This window comes from Nymphaea colorata, chromosome 3, assembly GCF_008831285.2.
Source record: "Nymphaea colorata isolate Beijing-Zhang1983 chromosome 3, ASM883128v2, whole genome shotgun sequence".
Lineage (NCBI taxonomy): Eukaryota > Viridiplantae > Streptophyta > Magnoliopsida > Nymphaeales > Nymphaeaceae > Nymphaea > Nymphaea colorata.
The window spans coordinates 22,323,164-22,335,744 of NC_045140.1; the positions used below are offsets into that span (position 1 = coordinate 22,323,164).

Below are 12,581 nucleotides of genomic sequence, written 5' to 3' on the forward strand. Positions count from 1 at the left end.
ATTTTCATTCTAGATACTTTCGATCCAGAATCTAAACATGATTAAATGTATGCTTGGGACATGACTCAAAAAATTGAACGCCAAATGTTAACTGATTAAGTTTAAGACCAATGAATCCGAATAGAGAGGTTCTTATCAGAACCAAAGCACCTAGAAAGGGTCCAACTTTCAAAATCCGATACTTAACAGTGCCTGAGGAAACCCGACCCGAAATTCACGAACTCCAGCTGGGTGGGTTCGCGTATGTTGGGCGTGAGAGGGACTTGTTTTACAAATCCACCGTCAGGTCTTTACCATTTGTCGATTGAAAGAGGAAAGCGGCATGGTGGTAAAGCGCATAAGCAAGCCCCCACTAAATTCGCTCCGCGATTCCTGCTATATTTACGAGGAGAGTCTGAGCTCTCAGTGCGATGCCTCTCTCTGCTTGATCTTGCTCGCCTCGTCCGATTTTTGGTTTTCTTTTATTTTAATATTTCCTTGGAATTTGATTGGGAAGAAGAGTGCGGTCAGTGCAGACTGTTGTTCTTTCGGTTGTCCTCTGATTTTTGTTTTTTATACAGTATATATTTCTTGTTGACTTGTTTTTGACCTCGAGACGTCAGGCTGGTGAAAACCTGAGAAGATGGAGAGAAAATGATTGTTGGGTACGGGCACCCGCTTGATTTGGGGAATGGGATGTTGGGCGTGAATGGCTGCTTAGATTTGATTGATTTACCGAGCTGATCTTGTGTGGTAGTTGACTTTCCGAAGGAAAGGGAAAAATTGGTGATAACTATATGTGTATGTTTTCCTCTTTTCATTAAAGTTTCGCGCACCAGCTATTGTGTTGGCAAGGATGGTACTCCTCGGGCTCCGGTAGCGATGTTCTTGGAATCGAGTCTCCGGGGAACTGATGCATGCCGCTGATTGTCACTTAGTAGCATGGAGTTCGACAGCGACAAGTTCGTGAGGTAATTGTTTTTCTTAGAAATTGTTTTATGATGGAACTGTTTGTTATTTTAATTTCATGTTTCCGGGACTAGATATTATTCTGGTTTTTGGTTCAATCACGCTTTCCGTTGCTCAGAGTTCGAGTTTGACACATGGAAAAGTTTCAACTTCCATGCAATGTTGGGTAACTGCGAGTCATAGTTGCCGTTCTTTTGATCAGATTTTATCCTTCTGAAAAGAATTCTAAACTCTCATGGGAGAAGGACGACGCATCAAGCAAAGCAAAATTTAAGTCGTTTGATGTGGCAGCTCATTTCCTGAGACCTGGGGTTTTTGGGCACTTTAGCGGATCTTCATCATCTTCATCTGCTGCGAAGTCGAAGGTCTTTGCGGAGGACCACGAGCCATGGAGGAGGCGAATTTTCGACCCGGGCAGCGAGCACGTTCTAATGTGGAACCGCATTTTCCTCATGTCGTGTTTGGTAGCTCTGTTCCTCGATCCGTTGTACTTTTACCTTCCGCGGATAGGAACACGATCCCCGTGCATCGATACGGATTTGAGTCTAGGAATTGTAGTGACCCTTTTCAGAACGATTGCAGATATATTCTACTTCTTGCACATGCTGATTAAATTTCGAATTGCGTACGTGGCCCCAAGTTCGCGCGTGTTTGGCAGGGGGGAACTTGTCATGGATCCTAAGAAGATTGCCATGAGATACCTGAAATCGGACTTTCTTATAGACCTTATTGCTACCTTGCCTCTTCCTCAGGTATGCTTTTGATTCTCGAGGTTTATACAAGGGTCATTTTTTTTTTTTAAATTTCAGTTTTCTTCTGAATTGACTTTCATTAGGAGTATTTCAGTCGTATAGTTAATGGTGTCATGTAATCCACTGATATGCATAAATCTTGGCGTGACTTCTTCTTTAGTATATGATATGCAAAAAGAGTACAAAAGTCACCATGCTTTTGATGTTTTTTTTACTCCCGGTATGTGGTGGCTCACCATCCCGGTCAAGTTATTCACATCTGGAAATGATTTTTGCCGTGTTGCTTCTTGGGATTGGCATCTCCATGTCATCATACTAGGCGTTTAGGCATATTTCTTCAAAGTTCAAACTATTGGCCTTACTGCATAACTTTTATCTCATGGTTGGGAGCTTATCAAATTGTTCTCTACGGTCATGCCAGTTTAATAAATGATTTCAAGGCTTGCAAAATGTCATTATGTTGTTTTTCGCACCATCGGAGGAACAAGTTCTCTCGTTGATATTTGAAGACAAAAATCATCATGCATATCTAGGTGCATTTTCAATTATATACAGTTCAACGAATATGCCTCTTGAAGTTACGTGTACTTCTGTGCTTTCATGCCTTTTGTTTCTTCATTTGATTTCTGAGGCATGTCAAAAAAGTTAGCAGATAAACACACGACCAGTCTTAGAATGCATTTTGAGGAAGCTGCACTTCTATCCTATCTTAGCATCTAACAGTTAATGGCATGTATGTGCAGATGGTCATCTGGTTTATCATACCTGCGGTTAGGAACTCCAATGCTGATCATACCAATAACGCATTAGCTTTGATTGTTCTGTTCCAGTACGTTCCGAGATTGTATTTAATTTTCCCCTTGAGTGATCAAATTGTGAAGGCAACTGGTGTTGTTACAAAGACTGCTTGGGCTGGGGCTGCTTATAATCTGCTTCTTTATATGATTGCAAGTCATGTAAGTGTATCAAAATTTTTCTTTTTAGTTGTATCTTTTTATCTTAGAATATCTGGAACAAGGTCTGAGAGTTCAACCTCCCCACTTCCCTGCCTCCCTGCCTCTTCCCTTCCTTCTTTTGCTGCTTTTTTGTGTTAATATTATCTGGTCAACATCTTGAAACGATTTTTTTCTGCCATCCAGGTACTTGGTGCATCATGGTATCTGATTTCTATTGAGAGACAGACCACATGTTGGAAGAGAGAGTGCAGAAGAGAGGTCACTGCTGTCTGCTATTCTAGTTTTTTATACTGCAACACATTAAATGATAGTGATCGTAAGGCCTGGGCAAATGTTACACAAGTTTTTGATAGGTGTGATCCTCAGACCAGCAAGATATTTAGTTATGGTATTTTTGCGGATGCCTTGAGTAATCAGGTCGTCTCCACAAATTTCCTTGAGAAATACTTTTACTGCCTGTGGTGGGGTTTGCAGCAACTAAGGTAAAGTTCAATTCTAGCATTTCATTAATGAGAATAATGAGCCCAATTTATTACACAAGAGCATGTAACATTTGGAGGGACACCAATTAAGGAGTGTTTGGGTCACATGTCAGGAAAAAAAGGCATATTGGAGGGAAATAATTTTCAATAGAATTTGATAATAATTTGAAGATTTCATTGACGAACTGGGGTCTGATATATATGTGCTACTGAAACTTTAAGTGGAACTGAAATGCATTTCAACTGTCCATCCAAATATCTCAAATAACAAGCAGCACCCACATGTTCTGTGCAGAGCAATCTTCTCAACATTGTCTACCCTTTTGATGTTGTTTTTTCTGAGTTCATTACATTCATGCTGCCCGATTTAATGGAAATGGTTCACTTTTGTGCATTATCAGAGTTCATTTCAAACCCAGAATGTATAAAAGTTATTTCTCGAAAAGGACATATCCTATTGAAACAAGCCTTCTGACTGAAAAAATTTACACCAATCCGATGAAGCTTCTCTAGTTTCTAAATGTATTCACGGAAAACATTTTTGTTCATCTCCATGTTCTATAATGTAATCATACAACTAAAAACAATGCCATTTTTTTTTCAAAAGAAAAATTGTCTGGCATGATTTGGGTACCAAATTTGGGGATGAATCACGTGTAGAAAAAGTTTTAAAGGTTTGGTAAAGCCAATAAGTTGGCGAATAGTAATTTACAGTTGCTATCATGCATGATGAGAAAAATGAGGGTTGCATGATTATTGAGAATGGCCAACGTTCATGTGAAACACATCCATTTGAGTGGCCATCCACAATGAGAGAAATATGTGCCTCATACTTGCAGAAGGTTCGTTAATCTGATGAACACATCTTTAGAAATATTCATATGTAAAGTTGGCAATCTGCTTCTTCTGGTATGGGAAATTCAGGTTTGTTTTTGAGAATGTAAAATAGCTTTCTTGATCTTTTTCTCTTTTGTGGATAAGTAGAACCAAGGTAAATTTTGAAATTATGAAAGTGAAAGTTCCAGCTTTTTTCAGAAAAGTGAGGGGTCCCCAGTCAAATAGTTTCAACTGAGCTTGTGGGAGTTAGCCATCGCTTCTTCCTCGAGACAGCGAAACTTGCAAAAGAGTTTTACAAGCAATATTGCCCTTTGTCACCCACTTGTTGTTTTTTGGTTGGGCTTCTGCCCATTTCCCATTGATGTGACAGTCAAAATGGCAAGATTCTATTTCTCTTGAATTCTAGGGCATCTCTTTGCCTTTATTTGACTTTCTTGAGGTGCTGGTACCTCTATAGTGTTCTCAAACAGTTCAGTTTCAAGGTGCTCTCCCCATTGGCAGGCTTTCCAGTTGCCACACCAAAAGCAAGAGAAACCCCATCCTACTGTCCTTTTTTGCATCCCCATGCTAATTAAGCTACCTTTCCCACTCACTAAAGGAGAACATGACAAACTCTTATCAGAAAAACATCATAGTGGTTGTAGGTAGCTTCTTGAGGATTATAACATTATTAACTCTTCCTTCTTTAATATATCAATGACATAAACATGTATGTTTTTGTTAGTCCAAAAAGGAACAAATGTGTTTTCCCTATTTAGACAAATCTTATCTATTCGTTCCCAGTCGTATCTTATTTGATATCAGGCTGATACACGCTGATATTGATAACTCTGTCTTGCATGCAAAATTTTATGATCTCCTTCTACTCTGTGGATCTGAAGGTTAATATTGGAGGGCCATAAGGGAAAAGAAAGTTTATGATTTAGTTTCCCATCATTTTGTTGTTTCAATTTTTCTTGCTATAAAGTGCTCATACTAATAAAATTATGTTAGCATTCTTGTAGAATCTTTGCAAATTGTAGTTAGTTCTCATATTCTGTCAGCTTGATTTTTTGAACTAAAAATAGGGAAACATAGATTTATAATTTTGTGAATTTTTTCAGTTCTTATGGGCAGAATTTGCAGACAAGCACCTTCATCGGGGAGACTGCATTTGCTATACTCATTGCCATTTTGGGTTTAGTGCTTTTTGCACATTTGATTGGAAATATGCAGGTAAATCTGCTTGTTTATATTGCCACCGAGAAACTCCATGCCTGCATGATTTGTTAAATGCTCATCTGTTTCTACACCATGAACCATATTTCTACTTTCCAGCTTATTTCATGGATAAGAAGATGAACAATTTTTCTGGCTCTGAAGTCTGAAAACTTCTTCACTGGCTCTGTGTCTTACTTATCATGTTATCTATAGCTCTAATCGATCCGCTGGCAGTCTTTCCTTGTCTCAAAACTCAAAACTGCAGCCTGATTTTCTTTATATAGAAATAAAATTAACTGATGCTGTTGATTTGAGGCCCTGAGAGTGATCTGCCTTAAATAGTCCTTACAATTATTGATTATGGAGATTGTTAATCTTGACTAGCATGCACATGAACTGTGGATTTGCTTGGGTGCGAATTTTGGATTGTCTTTTTGATGGATGCAACATGTGGACTTCAATGTTTTAAGTTCCGTAAATAGTTATTTATCGCATTTCATGGGTTTTTCCCATTTTTCTCTCTTGCCTTTTTCCCCCATATTATAATGGGCATACTTTATGTCTATGTTACTTTCTGATGCAGCTTGTGTTTGCAGAGAACTAATATCTGTGCTCTATGCTATTTAAGTTATACAAATTCTTTTCCTTATGCTCTTGAGTAGGATGTGTGGCTCTTTCCTCTGCCCATATAGTCTTGTTTCACTTTTTCTTTTGATATGTTTAACTGACCACATAATTATGCATTATACTTCCATGTTTTGGTGTTTCCATTCATGATGGGGCATAAACTTGAGTCTGTATTGAGCTGTTGCAAATCTGTAGTCTAACCATTTTAATGGTTCTGTTTCTTCATTCTATATATGGAATGAATATTATGTTTCTAGTTTCTACTAATGTTATACCATCCAAGGTCATCACTTTGTGCATTGCTTGTTCTTCACATAGTTGGATTATCTAGTCATTCGAGCTACATGCTTGGTCTGGTTGGAGATTGTTATGATTAATTTTGTAAAAAGTTTGATTGTCTAAGGCTGATTTGGTCGTTTTTATACTCAATTCATCTATGTCAGACAGATACAGTTTTTATTCTGCACAAAAAGGATGCAGCTACTGCTTTGCACTATACAGTAAAAACATGTGAGGCTGTGACAAGCTTATACAAATTGGAAGTGTATATTTTTCATCAGGTAGAAAGGGCCGTGAGAATGTATGGACTCATACATGCAGAAAATTGGAACTATACATGGTAGTAGCCTTTATATGATATATTACTTCTGTATGTAGGTCTACCCAGTATATCAAAACTTACCACTTCAGGCACAGGAATGTTGGACATATCAACATATTCATGTGTGGGGTCACCCACTTGGTACTTTCAACAGTCATCGGAGTGGCTAGAATCCAAGGCCCCTTAGCAGTTGCTACGTTTGTTATAAATAGCTAACATAAGCAGTCCTTACCAGAGACCAATTGGGAACTATTATTTCTGTTTTTCAACAGGACTAATTTAGCACTAAAAGGGATTTGCTTAGATGACCATGGCAAGGACCAGAAAGATTTAGTTAATAAGCAAGATGAAACAGAAGTTATGGCACAAAAGTTTTGGGATAATGGTATACACTGATTGTTGAAATACAGTGTTTCCGGTGGCAGGGTTTGATGGGGGTTCCAGAATACAGAATTACATAGTAAAATGAAAAGAGTCGGTGCCTCTCATCGATGCAAATGTGTACCCTGTAACCTGAAATAGCTAATGTGATCTGCTTTCAGCAGCAGATTTTCAAGGTATAAATTTGTCTTCTTGAGTTACAAATGTAAAAATTCTTGCAGTGACAAATGGTCTTATACCCATGTAATGTGGCACTAAAACTTTGGAGTAGCTACTGATACTAAATTAAGGAAAAATGTGAAGGAAATTTAAGGAAATAATAGACTGAAATTATAAATAACTGAAGGGAATAGAAGAAAATGAAGGTTGAATTTTTGAAGGTAGACTAAAGGACGAAAAACTAAACTGGAAATAAAGGTGGAAACAGAGGAAATTAACCGAGAAAGTTTTATCTTATGACTTCAGCTCGTTTTATCAATGGATCTGGATCTAATATAGATCTGGACCAACCCAGATCCAGTTAATGAATATGGACACTGGTTCATGGATCTTTACATTGTGGACATAATACTAGGGTTTAACAAAAGAAAACAATAAAACAAAAGATGATTCAAAACTTTGGTGTAAATTCCAAATCAACTGAGCAGTCTCCATGGGATCCAATATACGTTGGTTTTGGATCTACTCAGCATCCACTTTGCATCACTAGCCTAATTAATATTGGGCTGAGGAAAATTATGAAGTACTCAAATTCTGGTTTTCATGTGAGAATTTCAGTTGCATTTAGTTCAAGGCATGGAAAAATGGTTCCGGTCCCACGATTCACAAAGATCTCTATATTTCTTGCAGTGATAGTGCTACATCATGGGATTCATTCTGGGAATCCTAGAAAGAGCTAGGGATTGATTTGAGAATAGTCCACTTTTTAATCAGAGACAAGAAAATGAAGATAACAAATTACATAATTGCATAAATTTTTCCTAGAAAAACATATTTACTATCAACTCTTTTCTTTAACAGTGAAGCCTTTTTGTTTTATGCATAATTCTTTACCTATTATGCAATCTGTTTCCGAATCCCAGAAGAAAAGCATAGACAATAATGTGAATTATCATCTTGTTTTGAATAAGAGCTACATTTAGATTCGTATATAACTAAGAGACGAGGGAATGATGGAGGCAGTGGTAGATGGTCAAGGAAGAAGATGAGGCGTGGGACAAGGAGCTTTTCTTTTAAAGCTGGAGGCTGGCCTACCAAGCTTGGTGCTTCTGCTACTTGAAGAAGAGAGAGAGTGAGAGGCAAGCAAAGGTGTAGCTCTCTTTCTATAGGATCGATCAAGTATTTGAGGTTCATGTCCACCCATAATAGCAGAGACAGAGAGAGAGAGAGAGAGAGAGAGAGAGGCAGGCGAATGTGCGCCTTAATTTTCTACAGGATCAATCAAGGATTTGAGGTTCATGTCCACCTGTCATATTGTAGGAGTCTCGCAATGGCAAGCAGGTCATGGATGAAGGCCTTGGGCCCTTGAGAAAGAGGAGCAGGAAAGTTTAAGAGGTTTTAGGGGCAAAGTTCTTGCAATTTTTCTGCTTTTCTTCAGGGCTGGGCACTGGACTGATCCAAGGCCACATCCATGTAGTGGACCCAGCTCTAAGTTAATTTTGGGAGGCTCTGGCCCACCCTCGCCCAAAACTGGCTCTGCCCTACATCTGAATCTTGGGCCTGACACCAGAAAAAGAAGAAATGGAGGAGAGGACCGGATGCAAAGACAGGTCCAAGTGAAAACCAAGATTCCCAGTCCCTGTTACTGAAAGGAAGGTTTATATATATATATATATATATATATATATATATATATATATATATATATATATATATATATATATTGGGTCCGTTTTGTTTTTCTGAATTTTCATTTAAAAAATTGCTTTTGCTTATTACCTTACTAGTTATTGGGCGCAGTATCCGCTTATGACTATTGAGAGCTTTTTTTGGAATTTTAACTGTTTCTTGCTTACATCTCATTGAATTTTGCTGTTATTCTGGTTGATGCTTTCATTCAGTATTGTTTATACATTATTAATGACCATCTATATTTTTAGACATATCTTCAATCTCTTACTGTGAGGCTTGAAGAGTGGAGGCTCAAGCGGAGGGACACTGAGGAATGGATGAGACATCGTCGCCTACCTCCAGATCTTCAGGACCGTGTCCGGCGGTTTGTCCAGTATAAGTGGATTGCCACGCGTGATGTTGATGAAGAGTCTATCCTGCGTGGGTTGCCTACTGATCTTCGTCGAGACATTCAGCGGCACTTGTGCTTGGACCTTGTTCGGCGTGTAAGGGGTTTCTTCTGTATCTCTTTTCCAAGTATTATTCTATATAGCGTTGTATTATATTGAAAAATATAGCACTTATTTTTCTTCTGAAGTGCTTTGGGTGATTATTGTAGAAGTTTTAACTTCTGATTCCTATTTTGCAAACACTACTGTCAAGGACCAAAGTCTTTTGGGCATAAAATGAAGGTCACATTTGTTTATTCTTGATGGTTTCAAGTTAGAATAATGTCAAATGTTAATTTTGTGGTGTCTGCTTGATATGGTGTAAAACATTATGAAGTGCATTATGGGCTATTTTAAGTTTATGAAACCTGGATAGAAGAATATGTAGAGACAATTCTGTCCACGACATAGATTCGTAACGCACTGCAAATTGCCTTTTTTCGTAGAGCATGCAAATTGTTTACAACTTTAGAGATCTAGGTTCATTCTTAGAACATGGCACTGCTTGCTTAGTGTGCACACTGTTTTCTGGGTTTTCAGGTACCCTTCTTCTCACAGATGGATGATCAGCTCTTGGATGCTATATGTGAGCGCCTAGTCTCCTCCTTGAGCACTGAAGGCACATTCATTGTACGTGAGGGAGACCCTGTCACTGAGATGCTCTTTGTCATTCGAGGGAGGCTTGAAAGTTCCACAACCAATGGAGGGAGAACTGGTTTCTTCAACTGTATTACTTTAAGGCCTGGAGACTTCTGTGGTGAAGAGCTGCTTGCATGGGCTTTGCTTCCTAAATCCACTGTGAGTCTCCCTTCTTCAACAAGAACAGTCAAAGCACTTGGTGAAGTGGAGGCTTTTGCATTACGCGCAGAGGACCTGAAGTTTGTTGCCAACCAGTTTAGGCGGTTGCATAGCAGGAAGCTACAGCACACATTCCGCTACTACTCACACCATTGGAGAACGTGGGCAGCCTGTTTCATACAGGCTGCATGGCAGCGCTACAAGAGAAGAAAGATGGCAAAGGAGCTCATGACACAGGAGTCATTCTCCATGACGAGGGAGCAACTAGAGGAAGATGAGGGAATGCAAAATTGCTATGAGAAACCCCCTGTCACTTCTAATGCAAAACAAAATCTTTCTGTCACCATACTTGCGTCAAGATTTGCTGCAAATACAAGGAAAGGAGTTCAGAAAGTGACAGGTGTCACAGCACCAAGTTTAACGGAAGAGCTGCCAAAGTTAGCGAAGCCTGAGGAACCTGATTTTTCTACAGAGGTTGAAGATTGAAAATATTCAGCCAGTCTAACTTACGTAGACCGGATAGTTTTTCTCTGAAAATTAGGTGCTTTCCAGTTGAGGGCATTTATATGACGAATCTCCCCTGAAAGGGCTCAAATTAAAATTGTTTTCCTCTCTCTCAATATTTTGTGTGTATTCTCGGTAGGATGATGACAATGCAAAATCTTGCCCTCTGTATCGGATTGTCAGAGCTTCACGTGGTTGATGTACTTTGCTAACTAATTTTGTCTATTCTAACGTAGATTGGATTATGTTTATATAGTAATCCCAGCTCTCTGGTGAAGATTTGTGCTGAGGTCTATAGCTAATTTTGAAATTACTAGCATGAGGGCTTGATTTAGGATAGTTTTTGAAAGATTTCTAATGTGAGAAATAGATCTGAAATCTTTTTTGAAAGAGTTTCAGCATGAAGATTGAGTTTGAATTTTCTTTTGAAAAATTTCGTGCATGAGGTTGCGTTTGAAATTTCTGTTGAAAGGTTTCCAACACGAGGGCTGGATTTGATTTTTTTTTTTCACAATGTCATCTCAAAGATTGGATTTGAAAATGGATTTCAAAAACGTCAATCCAGAGGTTGTATTTGGAAAAAAATTGTGAAAAATGGCCGATTAGATGCTGGGTTTGAAATGGATGTGAAAGTATCAGTAGAAAGGCAAAGAGCTTCTAAACACACAATGACATGACTGATGGGCATCATGCAGGTTGCAGCTGCAGATAAATGAAGAGCTATATACGAATAATTACTAATTTTTATACAAATAATTATTTCTCCTTTGGCTAATTTTCACTTTTATTTGTTTATGGAGACCGCTAATGGGAAAGCCATCCTACATCAACCACAAACTGACTGGCTTCCATTGTCAAACCTCTCTTTAGGACGAAGGTCTTTTCCAACTTGTCAAGAACAACGCGCAACTTTGATCCAACGGCAACAAGGGCTTCCAATTTGTTTTGGGAAATTGTCAAGGCAGACAACAGAGACTCGCTTCTTGCATTGGAGGCAGATGATTGAACCATTAACTCAAGATATTCTTCATTTTTTGCATAATGAACAGAATCTATGTGATGGGGATGTTCTACTTACGTCAAATTACTAGGTACTGGCGTTATTACTACTTTCATGACATACTCTGAACATTAGTGCGCCCTTTCTCCACTTTCATGTTCTTTCCCGGGCTGGCCTTGCGGGGTTAAGCCCATCGGGTCGCCACGCTTGCCAGATGTTCAAGGCTGCTTACCATGAGTTGGTTTTTGTAATAATATAACTTTTTGAAGTCAAGTAGAAGTAGGTAGCTGCTGTGAGGTGCATAGCTCAAACAGGTGGACTTGGGGCTTCTTGGAAACACATCTCTAGTTTGAAACCCGTTGGGGCCTATGCTTTTGTACCATAAGCGAGATGGGTCCTACGTGCAAGTTGAAGCACTGAAGATCTCACCACCTGGTAGAAACACAGCCCTAAACCCTCGAGTAAGGGGACCTCGAGTAAGGGGAGAAGGGAGAGCTTCAATTGTTGCCTGGTGGTAGGATAGATCTCTGGCTCACCTTGAAGTCAAAGTAGCTGCAGTTTGCTTTAAAAAGTCATGCTTATCATGAGTTGGTTTTTGTAATAATTTAACTTTCTGAAGTCAAGTTCGTGGCAGCTGCTTATCATGAGTTGGTTTTTGTAATAATATAACTTTCTGAAGTCAAGTTCGTGGCTGCTGCGAGAAGCATAGCTCAAACAGGCAACACATCTTTAGTTTGAAACCTGTGGGGGGCCTATACTCATGTATCGTAAGCGAGATGGGTCCTACCTGCAAGTTGAAGCATATGAAATCTCACCATCTAATACAAACACAGCTCTAGTCCCTTAGGTAACGTGAGGAGGGAGTGCTTCAGCTCTCGCCTAGTTGGTTCGCTCACCTTGAAGTCAAAGTCGCTGCAGTTTGGTTTAAAAAGTTGATTCCAAAGTTGGCTGACAAAATCAATAAGGTTTTTTAAATGGGAGTCCTGTCCTTCCGTGTTGATTTCAAGAACACAGAAAAAATCGGCACGGCTTTACGCGTTTGCGACTTGCAAAGGCAACTAGTTATGTGCGCATATAGGATAACAAAAATGAACAGAACGTTTCCTTACTAAACTCAAGGGATTATGGAAAATATGTTTCGAGTCTCCATAAATAGGCCTTTCTTTTTGTTATAAGGAATAAAGTGTTCCTCAGTACTGTCCTAATTGGGAACCGA

At 39.0% G+C, this 12,581-nt stretch overlaps 1 protein-coding gene across 1 annotated transcript; it reads left to right on the top strand.

Annotated features, from left to right (window-relative positions):
* The first annotated feature begins 341 nt into the window (after positions 1-341).
* LOC116250098 (cyclic nucleotide-gated ion channel 17-like) lies at positions 342-10,616 on the top strand. Its single transcript, XM_031623488.2, has 7 exons — positions 342-950; positions 1,151-1,700; positions 2,444-2,656; positions 2,840-3,138; positions 5,079-5,190; positions 8,884-9,120; positions 9,604-10,616. Exons 1-7 carry the CDS (start codon positions 922-924, stop codon positions 10,345-10,347), a joined length of 2,184 nt encoding a protein of 727 aa, XP_031479348.1. The 5' UTR covers positions 342-921; the 3' UTR covers positions 10,348-10,616.
* The last annotated feature ends 1,965 nt before the right edge of the window (positions 10,617-12,581 follow it).

Excerpts from the sequence above, each read along its gene's own strand:
- LOC116250098 (XM_031623488.2), top strand. The coding sequence starts at position 922 with ATGGAGTTCGACAGCGACAAGTTCGTGAG. Across the intron at positions 5,191-8,883 it reads ATTTGATTGGAAATATGCAG|ACATATCTTCAATCTCTTAC; the intron begins GTAAATCTGCTT and ends CTATATTTTTAG. Across the intron at positions 9,121-9,603 it reads GCTTGGACCTTGTTCGGCGT|GTACCCTTCTTCTCACAGAT; the intron begins GTAAGGGGTTTC and ends CTGGGTTTTCAG.